At 48.8% G+C, this 15,581-nt stretch overlaps 1 protein-coding gene across 8 annotated transcripts in view; it reads right to left on the reverse strand.

Annotated features, from left to right (window-relative positions):
* LOC128916026 (rho GTPase-activating protein 7-like) overlaps positions 1 to 15,581 on the reverse strand; it is a 61,873-nt gene that overhangs the window by 269 nt on the left and 46,023 nt on the right. For 7 of the 8 annotated variants that reach the window (XM_054217151.1, XM_054217155.1, XM_054217157.1 and 4 more), the window contains 10 exons: positions 15,050 to 15,131; positions 13,572 to 13,635; positions 10,972 to 12,329; positions 10,341 to 10,511; positions 9,489 to 9,648; positions 7,892 to 8,090; positions 5,931 to 6,150; positions 3,751 to 3,865; positions 2,090 to 3,262; positions 268 to 454 (listed from right to left, as the gene is read on the reverse strand). In XM_054217151.1, coding sequence (XP_054073126.1) covers positions 3,086 to 3,262; positions 3,751 to 3,865; positions 5,931 to 6,150; positions 7,892 to 8,090; positions 9,489 to 9,648; positions 10,341 to 10,511; positions 10,972 to 12,329; positions 13,572 to 13,635; positions 15,050 to 15,131 — 2,546 coding nt within the window. In that variant the 3' untranslated portion in view covers positions 268 to 454; positions 2,090 to 3,085. Of the gene's footprint in view, positions 1 to 267; positions 455 to 2,089; positions 3,276 to 3,750; positions 3,866 to 5,930; positions 6,151 to 7,891; positions 8,091 to 9,488; positions 9,649 to 10,340; positions 10,512 to 10,971; positions 12,330 to 13,571; positions 13,636 to 15,049; positions 15,132 to 15,581 lie in introns of those variants that run through there. The other variant, XM_054217154.1, reaches the window with a different exon arrangement.

The raw sequence follows: 15,581 nt of genomic DNA on the forward strand, positions 1-15,581 counted from the left end.
GAAAGTAAGAAGGGGAGAGAACGGGAGCATGGCTTCAGAAGCTGCAGGTACAGAGGCAGACGAGGGGTCATGGGAACTGCTCAGAGCAATTCTCTGTGCAGGAACCAAACCCCACAGACCCACACCTAGGGCTGCTCTCCTTCGGTCTGCAGAGTTTAAGCACTGAGAACTCAAACACCCAAGAGCACCCCCAGGAAGCCCTCCAGCCACAGAGCCACCCACTCCCAGAGCCAGCCTTACCCTGATGACTCCCACCCGCCTCTTTACCTTATTTGCCAGGTGTGAGCAGACCACTGGCTTTTGGTGAGCAGATCTCTGGCATCCCTCAGCAGAGCACCGAGCTCTCAAGGGACCCAAGCAGTCTCATCCCAGCCCAGCAGTGCGAGGCCCTGGTGCTCAGGATGGTTGTCTCATGGAAGTCATTAGTGAGCTGATCAAGGCAACAGTCAGGTACCTGCAAAAGAGAACAAACATCACACTCAAGGACTGAACTTCAATGTAACACACCAGGACAATGGAGTACAGGTTCTGAGGTGTGCCTCCTACAAGCAAACACACGCAAAACACACGCACCCGCATCACTGCCCTGTGCGGGTGGCCTGTACCAGCCCTCGAAAAAATGGGTGGCTTCCCGAGCGGCTCTGAGAGGACAGCCGTGTTAGGCTGCACGCTGGGGGAGCAGCACCGCCAGCTGCCAGCAGTGCTGCTGTAGGCAGGCAGCAGTTTTACCTGGAGGAGCAGATCAATTAACTGCATTCCCTCAGAGGACGGCCCAAGGGAAATGCCTTTCCCTGCAGCAGCAATGTTTTGAATCCCTACAGACTTGGCAAGCTCCTTTGCTGGGTGCGTATCGATCTGGAGCAACCACAAGGCCAATTACAAGGCAGTGGGGCTGTGGCTCCTGCCTTTGCTTTGGGATTTGTTGGAAGCTCCGCTGTGCGACGTAAAGCAGCACAGAAATGAGGCTTTAAACCATTAGAGAGTAGGTGTTACATTTGATTTAGGTGCTCACTGACGTGTGTATAGGTACAAATACATCTGTTCATAGATACAAAAGGTACATATATCTATTTATCTGATACCCCAGGTTCTTTCCCAGAGGCAGCTGGGGAGGGCTGGGCTATGACAGCTAGGCAGCACCTGCTGGGCATGTGTCTGGCACACACGCACACATCAGTGCAAACGTGCGTTCCCGACGCTGGCTGAACAATGGCCACAGACAAAACCAGGGTGAGCTCTGCTGCCACGCTGGCAGCAGCATGACAGCCGTATGCGCTGGGGGCTTCACCAGCTGCCCAAACCACATGCTGTGCTACCTGACCTCCTCCACACGCGCCGGCGCCGTGGCCATGCCCTCCTTCCTCCCAAGGCTGGGCCGGGCACAGGCAGGAGGGCAGCCCCCTCTGGGGCACCCACCATGGAGCTGGGGAGATGCAGGGCCGGGGCGCTAGGCACAGTACCATGGGGGAGCAGATTGTGGCCAGCAGGTCGAGGGAGGTGATTCTGCCCCTCTACTCCGCTCTGGTGAGACCCCACCTGGAGTGCTGTGTCCAGCTCTGGAGCCCCCAGCATCAGAAGGACCTGTTGGAGCGGGTCCAGAGGAGGCCACAAAGATGATCAAAGGGCTGGAGCACCTCTGCTATAAAGGCAGGCTGAGAGAGCTGGGGGTGTTCAGCCTGGAGAAGAGAAGGCTCCGGGGAGACATAGAGCCCCTTCCAGTATCTGAGGGGGGCCTACGAGAAAGCTGGAGAGGGACTTTTTACAAGGTCATCTAGTGACAGCACCAGGGGTGATGGCTTCAAACTGGAAGAGGACAGAATTAGATTAGGTATCAGGAAGAAATTTTCACTCTGAGGGTGGTGAGCCCCTGGCTCAGGTTGCCCAGAGAAGCCGTGGCTGCCCCATCCCTGGAGGGGTTCAAGGCCAGGCTGGACGGGGCTTGGAGCAACCTGTGGGAGGTGTCCCTGCCCAGGGCGGGGGGGGGGGTGGAACTAGATGGTCTTTAAGGTCCCTTCCAACCCGAACTGTTCTATGATTCTATGGTAGGGCTGGGCAGCACCTCACCAGCCAGGACCCCATCCCACTGTACCTGAGGGAGATGCAGGGCAAGCCCAGGAATGGCAGTGGCGGCCAACCAAAGGTCCTGGTTGCGGGTGCGTCCATCAGTGCCAAGGCCAGGCCGGGCAGGGTCAGGTTCAGTGCTGGTAATGGCATCTGCCGCAGTCCAGTGATGCCCAGCAATGGCCACAGTGACCAGGCAGGGCCAGGCATCAGGGTGCAGTTCCAGAGCGGCGGGTGTGTGTCCAGGCGCAGGCATGGCCGAGGCTGCCCGCTGAGCTGCCTGCGGCCTCTCCTCCAGGTCTCCATCAGAGGGGGACCAGCCCTCACCCTCCAGGCGGTCCCCGAGTGCCGGCAGGGCCCCGGAGCCCCGCAGTGAGGGGCAGCCCCACAGCTCATGGTGGTGGTGGCGCTTGTGAAGTGCCCTGGTCGTAGCAGAGAGTGCAGGGCGTCCGCAGCTCCCTGCAGAGCTATTTCGGGGGCGCCATGCAGCCAGGGACGGGGCCAGCTCCCGTGGGGCCAGGGCAGACGGAAGGGTGTGGGGCAGGCATCAGGGCAGCCCCAGGGGCCGGGCAGAGGGGTTCAGGCGATCGCTGAGGAAATGGGGACACAGGGTTGGGCTGGGGTGGAGGGGTCACTCAGGAGCCCTGGCTGGGCTGGGGACGGATGCCATGGCGAGATGGGCTGGGGGTGGGTGTCACTCAGAAGCAAGGGGCTGGTTGTGGGTTGGGGGTCAGTGCAGGGGGGGCTTGGGTCAGGGCCATGGGTCCCTTCAGGGGAGCCATGGGACAGCGGCCCTGGCCCAGCCATGGTGCTGTGAGAGAAGGCCCCAGATGGCAGCACCAAGGGCTGGCGGCTCCCAGGGGCAAAGGGGCCAGGAGTCGAGTGGGATAACCTTGCTCTGGCAGGGGGGTTGGACTAGATGATCTCCAGAGGTCCCTTCCAACCATTCTATGCTTCTAACAGGGCTGGCAGGGTGGCACCCGGCCCCACAGTACCTGAGCCGGGCCAGAGGTGGCAGCCAGGGTCAGCCAAGAGTCCAGGTCATCAGACACATCCATTGGTGGTGATGCGGCCGAGCTTGAGCCAGGAAGGTGAGCCAGCAAGGGAGGTCAGGATCAGGTCCAGCGACAGCAACCAGGGTCAGCCACAGTCTCATGATCGCTGGGCAAGTCCATAATGACGAGGAAAGGCCGCGGTCAAGCTGGGAAGTCAGTCTGTGGGTCAAGGTCCGGGTCCAGATTACTGGGGTCCATGGCACAGGCATGGCTGTTGGTCCAGCCAAGCCCAGGCAGCAAAACCTCAGCTTCAGCCCGCTCCCACAAGAAGAGATGGCTGACCCTGGCCAGGGCCTCCCTGCAGGAGCATATGGCAGCCCCTGTCCCACAGGTACTACCTAGGTTGTCCCCCAGCCCCCCCACCGCAGTTGGGGGTTGGAGGGAGAGCTGGAGGAATGCTCTCACAGCCTTTACAAACAGTTGCAGTAAAATCTGCAGTGACGTTAATTTTCTCAGTACTGGATTCAGCAGGACTCGCAGCGATCACGGGCTCTGCTAGGCTGGCAGGGACGTCTGCAGGGCTCTGCCCCAAGCTGCTGCTCAAGGCAGGCCGTCAGGGTGTCATGGCCTTGGCCAGGGTGGGAACACCCCTGCCCTGCTCCGGGCTTGTGCCTGGCTACAGCCAGTGACGTACCTGGAAGAGCCTGTTGCACTCCATTATCATGTGGGCCAAGCCCTGCGTTGCTGCCAGGTTCTCGCTCAGCTCCCTCTGGTCCGGCTTCCCCAGGCTGCACTTCCTCTGACTGGACCTATGGAGAGGGGCCGGCAGAAAAGGCAGAAGGCTGCGTGAGCAAGATGCCGCGAACCACAAGGCCAAGGTACCCGGGGGCTGGAAACCGGCAGCTTCGGCAAAACCGCACTGCACTGACGGACCCGTCCGTGCTCACGGTGCGTTACTGCAGCGAGGTCCACAGCAGCATTCCCTCCCAGCACACCCCGAAAGGGCCCGGGGCAGTAATGTATGCCCAAGAAAGGCAAGGCAAGGCTTTTTATTCCCCAAACACATCATTTGGTCAAAGACAGCAATGACCCCCCCAAACTGATTTGTGTGTAGCCTTCAAATATCAAGCTCCTTTGATACCCTGCAAAGCCCATGCAGAACCTTTTAAGTCCTTTGGCCCAAACCACACCAAACACATTTCAAAACCAATCCCCTCTTTTAATTCATAATCATTATATGACATCATTAATCCTGGCTTCTGATACTTTTATCTGTGTGCATTCCTGCCAAATGGCTTGAAAATTGGGTGGAAGATAAGAGCCCTCAGCTTTGCTCCTCAAAGTCATACGTGTCAGCTTCTACCCTTTGAAGTCGGAACCCTGCTCTGTGCATTAATAACCCTGCATTAATGCCCGGTTACAAAAAAGCTAAAGCTTCAAAGCATCCTGGCTTCTAAATAGTGACAACAAAGAGAAAACTCAGCTTCTATTTCTGGTCCTAATATTTCAGAATAATGTTTGTGTAAACCAAAGAGGTACAGCTCTCAAAGCACGTCTCCCAGGAGCTCAAACGCAACGGCAACCCAGGACGGACCTGCTGCCACCCCAGCCCCTCCGCATCCCCGCTGCCCTCCCAACGCCGCAGGGCTCCCTGCCCGTGTGCCGGCTCAGCCCGGGGAGGGCCAGGCAGCCCTGGGCTCCAGTCACGCTTAGGCACTGTCGGATGCGTTGTGCCATTCAAAAGCACAGTCCTTAGTGTTTTCTTTCCCCTCTCTGTGCTACCCAGAGCCCGCGTTATTATCCTGAAAGATGCCGACAGCACATCTGACAGCTTCTGCTTTGAAACCCGTCCTCATCTTTAGATCCCCATGTGAGGCGATGCGCTCGCTGCTCTGATGGGTGCACAATGTTTCCATCACAGGCGGCTGTCCTCTCCTACCCCGAGACGTGCCTGTCCATAGGCAGGAGCATGGAGTAAAGCAAACAGCCCTGCCTCGGGAGGCCAGATAAGGCACGAATGCTCTCAGAGATTATTTGTCTACTTTGGCCCAAGGGCACCTTCCTCCCTGCACGTACAAACAGGGCATGTTATGCAACCCAGATACTTTTACTTATTAAGATAAATTTACAGAATCCCTGTGGCCCGGTTTGGCAGGACCGATGCCTTTATCACCCAGCAGAACTAGTGCCAGCGGCTGCTGCAGGGCCTGAAAGCTGCACCTGGGCTTAGGTTGCCAGTGCAGGAGCTACACTTTCAATGGCCAGCACCACCGTAATGCAAACAGTGGGCCACATGCTGGATTCCTGGCCAGCTGGACCCGTGGGCAGCTGCAAACGGTACGTCAATCGTGACGGAGGCAGGCTGGCTCACATGCGGACTATTCGGGAGCATGATAGCGGGGCCTTACCGCTGTTCTCTACACTGGACAATGAGCTGCTGGATCACTCCATGCTTGGGGGGGTCACAGAATCGTTTTGGCGTGAAAAGACCTTTAAGATCATCGAGTCCAACCGTTAACCAAGCACTCCCAAGGTACCACTAAACCACGTCCCTCAGCGCTGCATCTATATGTCTTTTAAATACCTCCAGGGATGGTGACTCAACCACTTCCCTGGACCTGAACAGCCATATTTGAGACAAACCCCAAGACATCCCTGAAGAGCAGACACCGATCCTAGGCCAGCTACAGAAAGCATTCTTCCAGCAAACACCACTGTCGTTCAAAATCCGCCTGGACACATTCCTGTGCAACCTGCTCTAAGTGACCCTGCGCTGGCAGGGGGGTTGGACTGGATGATCTCCAGAGGGCCCTTCCAACCCTACCATTCTGTGATTCTGTGACAGCAGCAATGCCACCGTTAAGATGCTAATACCTAGTGGAGGAGGAGGAACTATCCCGTCTCAGAGTGTTGAGGTGAAACAAAGAAGGTGCAAGACAGACAGCAATGTTGGTTGGGGTCATCTGGTTTTCCTCAACAAAAGCAACCACATCTCGCAGAAAGAACAGGAGGATTTTCAAAGCTTCTCGGTTTTCCTTTGGGAGGAGGAGAATAGCAGCCTGGACGGCCTGAAACTGCTGATCCTTTGGCACGTCTGAAAAGAGAAAAAAATGATGAAAATCCTCTGAGACTCGCAAAGGAAGCATCCATCAACAGAGTCCCAAGCGTGGCATTGAAATTGCAGGTTCATCCTTTTCTCGTCACTCTAGCTCACAACAGACAACGCACAGGCCATTACCACAGTCACATCACACAAGGACAGTTCTCTGCTGTTCCTGTCAAGATGCACATTCACACCCAGTGATGCTGGTGCTTGACTTGTAATTTATCTTGAGGACCATGCTAATGAACTTATCCTAAACCGTCTCCGGTTACAATCCAAATAAGGGCTCGTGTCCCCATAAAATACTACTCTGGACCGATCCTTTGAAGCAGACAGCTACTCTACTGTCTTTTCTTTCCAGCGTCAGGCATGACAAGAACAGATGCTCTCAGTTAACTCAATTGAGAGAACAACATTTTTGCCAACTGATTTTTAATTCACACTGAAAGCCAACGAGACTGCCCAAACAGCTCCCGCAGGAGAGCAGGTATGGTTCATCCTGCCACGTGTCCCCCTCTCATGAGGATTTCTCCGATTTATGCCACTACGAAGGGTAGAAGATCACTCCTCTTTCCCTTCAAGTAGATGCACATACGAGGAACACACAAAATGTGCTTCTTGGTGAAAGCAGCACATTTCTTGTCTCCAAAAGATAGTAATTTGATCTGGGCACTCGCTCAAGTCATATGTGGCACAAGCTGGCTGAGTGGGGTAATTCAGTCATTTGCTGTTTCTATCCCAAAACAAGAAACGGGAGGTGGACAGTGGCCAGGTTATAATAAATGGAAGAAAAGGGTTGCACATTCATTGGACACAGGGATTGTGGACCTCCTTACAAAAAGGATTCGTGGATGCAAAAAGGAAAGTTGCATCAATAAACCAATAAACCATTTTCAGACAAAATTCTAAAAGCCTGACAGGTTAAAAAATAAAAGCCAACCAAACTTTCACGAACCTACACCATACACAGGACAGCAGCAGCTCATGTACTCAGGTCCATAAAAGTGACATAAAGCAGGCTGAAAGCTAGTCCACTCTGATATCTCATACTTTGACTTTCAAAACCTTCTCTCAAAAGAGGCAAAAAAATTGCCTGTAGCAACATCGTCATAAGCCCCTACAGCAAGTTCCTTCCCCAACCCGCCTGCTTTTTGAAAGGGAGTTCCTTGAGGGGTAAGTGCTGAAGACGGAGCCTGCTTAAAACGACATTCAATGCTAGATTTCCATTTCACATTTCCTTCTTTTTTAAGGTTGAGTATCTAGGACAGTAACAGTGAGAGCAGAGGCAGAAAGCTGCTGGTGTTTCCAGGCAAAGATGCTGCTTCACAGCAACTGTGCTTGGGCACCTTAATAAAGACATTTCATCAATGTAACACGTCTTCTTGCGCAAGGAGCTACTTCATACCATGAACAAGGGGACGAGATTCTTAATTTTGCATGAGAAAAGGACTGTTTGAAAACACAGCTTAGGAGGGCTGCTACAACCTATGTTATTACGCTCATCCTTCAAAGAGCAAACACACAATGTTAGAAAATAGCTGACCCATAGGATGCGGATGTGAAGCTTCGAAGTCCAGAGCCACAATGAACTCATCTTTTCAGAAACGTCCTGCCTGCCTGGTCTCCTCTGACCACAAGAGGACATGGCATTAGTCCTAGTCTGGCCACTGCCTCGTACAGCTGAATATTAAGGTATTCAAGGAACTGGAACACTATAGCTTTTGTTACCTACATTGGTAGATGTGGAGGAAGGATTCACAGAGCCTGCTGGTAAATATAGGCTCGGGAAGGTCTCGGAAATACTGCTTCACCATATCGGCCACATCAAATGCTGATTGCCCTTCGTAACATACGTTGTTTGGGTTGCTTTCATTCATTTCTCTCAAAGACAGAATCCTGGATTTGACACCAGATTTTCGGAACAAGCCAACCTGCAGGTAAAAGAAAATGTTAAAGACTAAGAGAGGAGTCATCAGGAATCAACGCTCTGACAAATCATTGATCCTTCACTCTCCTTTTGATAGCTAAGAAACTGTGGTAGTGGGACCTAACACCAGAAGACTTTTGTGTCATTAGAAGCAGCGTGGGTATTCCTCCCCGGCAAACCATGACTGATGCCCACAGAACCAGCTGTGAAAGACGTGCTAGTTTTCATGTCTGTTTGCTTGCTTGCTTTTTATTTAATGCAAAATTGCTCTTTTTGACTTTTAAAATCATTAGTATTGACTAACACTTGAGCAGGCTGCGTTCACATTTTGGAACGGCAAGTTTCCAGTGCACCGCTGTGTGTTCATCCAAAAGCAACCGTACATTGATGTCCACGCTAGAGCAAACAAACACTCCACATGGGAGGATCTCACAGAGGTCGGTTTAACTTCTGATACGTCTTATCCATCTAATGCTTCTATGGGTTGGCAAAGGGCAGTTACCGTTCTGAGGGAAATTATGATTTTATTTTTAATACTAATGTCAATCCAGTTTCAGAGAAAACTTTTAGATTTAGAAGTTTCCCATGAACTCGACATCAACAAAGCTGCTGCTGAACGTTTCACTGTGGGACACTAAGACAGTATTTACATTCATCAGTTTATTTATATTAACTGAATAGATACAACGACCTCAAAAGGAAACACACTGCCTTCATAAGAAACTGACTGCTTACATTCCAGTATGTGCCATCAAACTGCACTGTAACATTTTGTGCACACATTTGTGTCGTTCAGCGCACTATTACACGCCTATACAACTGCACAGCATAGAACGAAGAAAGCCCTTTCTTTCACTGATACGTCTCATGTCACCGGCTCCCCCGTTTCCGCACCTATGCTATAGAAATAGCAGATCAACACAGGCTTTCACTGCCGTGCACAGGCACACATCTCCGCTTAGTGGATAAATGCCAATGGGAGAGCCAGAAAAAGATGTCACAGGCACTGCTCTAATATGTTTTATCTCTGCCTAGTGGTACATTTCAGCTGAAACAAGATTAGTTTTCACATTAGCCCTACCAGCAACCACAGAACAGAGGGAATATGGACATCGTGGGGTGGATTTACTTCCTAAGGGAGCGGAGACATGCTGCCTCACCAGGAGACAGCTTGACTGCCTGCACCGGGAGAACTGGCTGCAGGCGATTTCAGCGAGGCAGGGCACAAAAATACAACACGGGAGTGAAGGTATTCCCAGAAGGAAACAGCACCTGCTCAGACCTACACCCTTCTGCCTTAGGGGGCAAGAAAGTCCCTCGCAAAAGCTGGAAGCAGAGACTGGCTGCCGGGAGCAGATCCTTTTAGGGAACAGAGCTGCTCTGGGCTGCATCGAGTTCATACCTGGTCAAGAAAGTGGCTTCTTAAATAGTCCAGTGCTTGCAGGATGCCGTTAGGCAGTGGGTGGCTTGTTCGCTGAACATTCAGAAGCAAAGGAACCCCAAACACATTTTTGTCCTTGTAGTCAGAGGCTTTTACTTTTTTAATGAACTTTGGTATAGTCCTGAAAACAAAAACCGGCGCATGCAACTTATTAGCTCTCCAGCACAATTCCTCCTGCTGCTTCAGCTACAGGCATGGGAAAGGATTTAGTTATACTTGCCACGACCCCAAATTCTGACACGTACCTGTACACACAGCATCATAAAATAGACAGAAAGTCCTTAAGGGCAATTACAGGAGTGACAAACTCATTTCAAAACTGAAATTATCTAATAAAGCATCCTCATGTGACATACGTTCCATCCCTTTGGGCCACTGCAGGCTTTTTTCACTTCTTTCTGTATTCAAGTACCCGATCCCTATCACAAGACGCTAACTGATATTTCTATGTCTGTGTTGTGATTTTAATTCAAACTGGGGTTGATGCTGAAGAGGTGGATTCTCAGCCCAGCCAGCTCTCACCTCAGGTCCTGCGAAGGACCTCTGACAAAGCCCTGCAAACGGGCAAATTTAGAGAGAAACCAGAACATGCTTTACAATCAGTAACAATGTGACCGCCAGCGGGAAGCAAAAGAGCAATCCATAGCAGAGGAAATCCTGGAGCCACTAAAATAACCATGAAACTGCCAGCGATTTAACAGGATGAAATTCCTCATCTGGGACGTGTGTAATCGAGGCAGACAAGGAAAATTCACCTGCTCGCACTAAATCCTCTCTTTCCAACACTGGTTGCTTTAGTATTAGACAACTTACCAGTTCCAGCCCTGCTTGCTGGAAGGGGAGTATCTGTCCATCAGCGCAGTGAGTTTCAACAAAGCCAGCTTTTGTGTCCGGGCTAGCTGGGCAGCTGACTGGCTATCAGTCTGGCTGGAAAGGCTATCCAAGCTCACGCTCTCGTCCACAGACCAGTGTTGCTTCCCATGCCTATGGGATAAAGATTGTTTAAGCTTAGGACTATCTCCGTTATCCCCGTTAGACTTCTGCCTGCATCTGTGAAGCTCCTAAGACTCTAAATGACCTGCAGCTCCCAAGCTGCTTAGTTGCATTTAAAGGCAGTACTTCTCACCCAGGAGGTTCTCTGGCGATACAAAATGTTTCAATAAGAAATGCAGCAAGCTAGCCGTAAAGTCTCATTCCAAATGTCTAACTAAGTGCTCATGCAAATTATGGGCGCCCTACTCTCAAGAGAGGTCAGAGCAGACGTAGATACCAGAGTGCCCACAGGCCAGAAGTACCTGGCACCAGCGGCGCAGACCCTGCTACCCAGAACAGACATCCTTAGGAATACTTTGTTCTGGAAAAGCAATTACATTTTGAATGGAGAGAATCAATGGGGAATGGTTCCCAAGGGGCAGTCTGCTAGGGAAACCCAGGGATGGCTGACCTGTTGGTCTTCTTTGAGTCTGTCATGTATGTCAGGTCTGCAGGACTGATCTCCTTGCCCATTTCAGAGCTGCTCTCTCCCTCAACAGTTGGGAGCTCTGCTGTCTTATCTTCCGAGACGTCTGTTTCGAGACAGATTTCTTTAGGTGAGGATGGATACAAAGAGGTCAAGTCACTGGCAAAGTCTGAATCCCCATCATCTGAGAACTTCTCTGTCCACTGATCAACCAACTTTTTGAGACCGTTGACATCTTCTATAACATTGTTCAGTTCTGAAAAAACATCATCATCACCAACTTGTGCTGCTTCCAAATTATCAAGTTCGATATCGGGCATGTTGTCATATACACTTAGCCTGTTATTTGTGCATGAAAGGGGACTCCTGGGGGCTTTGGAGTCCTTGGAACTGCTTCTGCTCCGGTTCCTCCTGCATCCATGGAAACTCCCAGTTCTCCAGTTGATGGAAGAGTTGTCTACTGGAGCCAGGGAGCTGTTCGTAAGTGCTTTGGGGAAAGTGCCAGGTTTATGGCCTTGTGGTATTTGAAACATCTGGTTCATTTGTAACTTCGTGTCATTTTTTAGGTTTTGTTCAGATAGATCATTCCACAGCAAGAGCTTGCGAGAATCCAAGTCCTCTGCATACACCCCCTTTACTTCACAGTGGCTTCGTGGTTTTATAATAGGACTTGTAGCACCTACTGTGCTGCTATTTTCAGACTGATTGCTGCTATTGCAACTCTGGGGAGAAAAGGAAGAACCGTTCTTTGTTTGGATGCCAGAGAGGTCAGAAATATTTACACAGTTCAGCATCTTCATCTTTTCTTCATTAAGTCCTTCCAGAAGAACAGGTTCACTTATTATGGGTTTGGCCTTTGACTGACCACTCCTTAAGTTGCAGCTCCTTAAGTGCAACTTCTCCATTTTCTTTAGAAGGCTCTTTCTTTTTTTATATGGTGACTTATCCAAAAGCTTCTCCTCACTGGTGGCATTTAAAAATTCACTGTGGGGAAGAGAACAACTAAAGGTAGAGTCCAATGAAGCTACCTTAATTGAGGAACATCTTGAGGAACTTGCGCTGGTTTCCACACCTTCAAAAGGCTTTGGGAAGCTACCAGTGTCACTGTCACCACTGCTAGTACTGTGAACTGAGGACACATCATGTTTCTCGCCGTGTTCCAGAAAGACAGTATCCTCGTTGCTGATGCTCTTCAGTATTGGACTGCCTGGGGCTGACGTGCTAGCACCTTCCTGTCCTGGGAAGCCTTCTGTGCTCTCAATACGAGCCCATCTCTGACTGCACCTCTCATAAGCCCATTTGTTACTTATTGCACATGGTTCATCATCTTCAGAGTCATCACTCTTAGAAGGGGGGGAAAAAAAAGTACAGTTCAAAGGCAAAGTTTGGCAAACTTTAAATTACCAAAAAATGTGACAAAAAGGGAGACTTAAATTTTCTGCCTACCTCCAAGACCAACACATGGAAATGTAACCATTCAGTTACTGAATGTCTGCCCTGAGATGAAAAACATGCTGACAAATTACTCCCAAGCACGCTGACAAATCTAGTAAGTTTACCACAGGAAAAGATGATAGATTTGATCTGAGGATGAAAAATTCTGTTTTGCTGCAAATCCAAAGGTTTTGGAAGATAATTGTAGTGGGTTTACATGGCCTTTCCTACAGCCAAACAAATCAAACCCTCTTTCACACCTCTGTGACCAAAACTCATCCATTTTCAGGTAAAGAAGCATCTGGCTGCAGGACCGCGGAACATCAATATCTGGCATGGCCTCTTGGCAACCTCAGCCTCACCGCCATTTGCCCCAGGTGCTCCATTTGCTGGACCGTCCCCACGCCAAGCGAGCGCCTTGCCAGCAAACTGTTAGAGAGACGGGAATGACCTCTCTCTTCTCTGTGGACCCACTCTGGCCCCATTCTTCCCTGACAGCAGAGTGGAACTTTCAAAAAAAATAGACATTTTCCCAAAAGATGACATTATTTTCTTGCTCGTCCTGCAGTTAATCCATGGTACCTAAGAGGCTTTACAATCCTTGTGTTAATCAGCCAAGATGTGGCTATAACTATTTTATCTACTGCCGTTTTTTGCAGGGCACGACAAAGCCGGCACAGCTAAAACCTATCCAGCTTCTACTGGCAGGACATTGGGCGCTGGCTGACACTATTTGGATTGTCCATTCTAATTTATTAGCCTTCATTCGGTCAATAGGAGTGAAGTTTTACTTTCAGACCTTAAATAAGATGTGAAACTACTAAGGAAAGCAATAAACGACACGCTGAGGTGGGGTCTTGATGCAACTATTGGACAGTAATGATGTGTGTCAAATTATTTTTTAAAAAGTAATTTCAAAAAATTGTTTCAAAACCCACCCCTAACCTACCTTACAAAGTTATAAAATGAACACTACATAATTTCAATCTCCATCACTACGTTTTTCATCAGAAAATGCAAATGGAAGAGCTTTGCGGGATGGAAGAGGATAAAAAGAAAAGGTCAGAATTTTAACCTTTTAAAAACAGGTTTTTGATATAGTAGCTAAAGACATTTTTAATGAGAAAATTAACTATATTTTACAAACATACGCGGTTCCTCTGACGTCTTATTTCCACTTTCATTGATGCACACTTGTTCAATGTGTTCAACCGTCTAGGGTATAAGAAAAAACACAGAAGTTTTAAATTTAAACTATTTTATTTCCTGAAAAAGACGTGCACCAAAGTAGTTGTGAACTTCTACCATGGAGTCTCCATTATTGGTGTCAAAGACTGACATTCTGTTCGAGGTTCTCCATACATTTTGCCAAAACCAGTGCCAACCAACAACCCCGTGATGTTCACAGTTCCAGTTTTGCCATCTTAAAATTAGAGAAGACGACCACAATTAACCAGTTAATTGAAATCATATTATGAGCTTTAATGACTGTGAAAAACTGTATATTGATTTAAGATTTTGAAAACGAAAGAAACCCTAAGTGGACTTCTTAAAAAAAAAATTAAAAAAAAAAGAAAAGAAAAGAAGACATTAACCTGTATCCTTTGAAGAACTGAAGGACTTTATTATCTACCATTTTAATTAAAATAAGTGGAGTCGATAAGTCCTCAAACTAGTCAGTGACTTAGCTGTCAAAAAATATGTGGCATCAAGAGGGAGACACACATCAAGAAACAAAATATATCCAAAGTGCTCTAATATCTGCTGTGCATTAGAGATGTCTGTGCAAACAGCTCCTGTTGGTGCTCCCGTTACAAGCAGAATCTGAATCCAGGTGACCCAACAATACAGAAAAGGACCAAACCACTTCGCCAGAAGAAGAACTTTCTAGCACCTCAGGGGCTAGAAATTCTTATTGTGTCCCTTGCATCGGCCAAGCGGCATGGATAGTCTGGAATTCACGTCACCTGCTAAACTAGCTTATAATAAGGAGGCTTCAAAAACTGCAGTCAGTAACAAGAAGAATGCCTCTAGGCTATTCTGGCACTCTTACATGGGGCAAGCCCAAAGAGCAACGAGTTTGACTCTCACCGACGATGCAGTTTCACTTGTGTGCTGTGAACAGCTGGGGCAAAATAAGCATTTTAAATCAAGGCCTTTGCTTCTTACTCAAAAAACTATTCAGGAAAACAAAACAGAAAACGTATCTCTTTTTTGCTGTTTATCTCGTGGAACAGCTCTGGGGAAGCTCACTGGTCCGAGGAAATCCCTGCACGCCGTAATACGCAATTCTCAAGGGCAAACTGTCATGCTACCATATGCTTGCCAGGAACCCATTGTTCTTCCTCAGCCTGTGGACGTTTCACATCACAGAAAAGGCAGATTTGATGTTTATTGTAACGTCACTGAGACCTTGGCTGAAGAAGACATGGAGACACGTGCTTACTTTACCTTTACGTGCATAAAACAACCAGCCTCAGTGGTACTAAAGTATGTACTTAAGTGATTTCCTTCAGTCGCAGCATCAGGGACTTTGTTAGTCTCTGACAAAAACTAAGGTATGAAAAGATGAATGACAAATAACTACAGAGCCTGGAGGTATTAAAGATGATTCATAATTAATGTTTACCTGAATAGTGATTCGATCGCATCTCCATCTAAAAATTCATGATCTTTCCTCACAGTTTTTACATCAATAGGAAACTGCATATCTGTAAACAAAGACGTTGAATCTGAAAACTGAGTTATAACCGCAAAGACTTTGAATTTTGCAACGTATTTATCATAGATGAAATAAATCTAAATCTATTTCTATAGCTATATATTCACACAAACATCCTTCAGGTAAGCGAGGATCAGTTCTCAGAGCAAGTGGGAGAATAACTGTAGGTACCTGCTTGCTGCCATTAGTTACGAGTGGACAAGTATTTGCTGCATTTCCAGGAGCTTGCAGTGACTAAGTACTACAGCCAAGAAATATAAAATTGAAGTTTTGCTTTGGTCAGGTTCTCTGCAACTTCTGCCTTCAAGTACAGTATAACACTAGGAGTATTTTACACGAGCTTTTGTGGATGGTAAGGTACAGCGCAGCGGGTGACAGGCGCGTTTGAGGTGTACTGAGCCTGACAAACCACCCTGTGCTTGAAGCTAATCGATACACC

Source organism: Rissa tridactyla, chromosome 11, assembly GCF_028500815.1.
Source record: "Rissa tridactyla isolate bRisTri1 chromosome 11, bRisTri1.patW.cur.20221130, whole genome shotgun sequence".
Classification (NCBI taxonomy): Eukaryota; Metazoa; Chordata; class Aves; order Charadriiformes; family Laridae; genus Rissa; species Rissa tridactyla.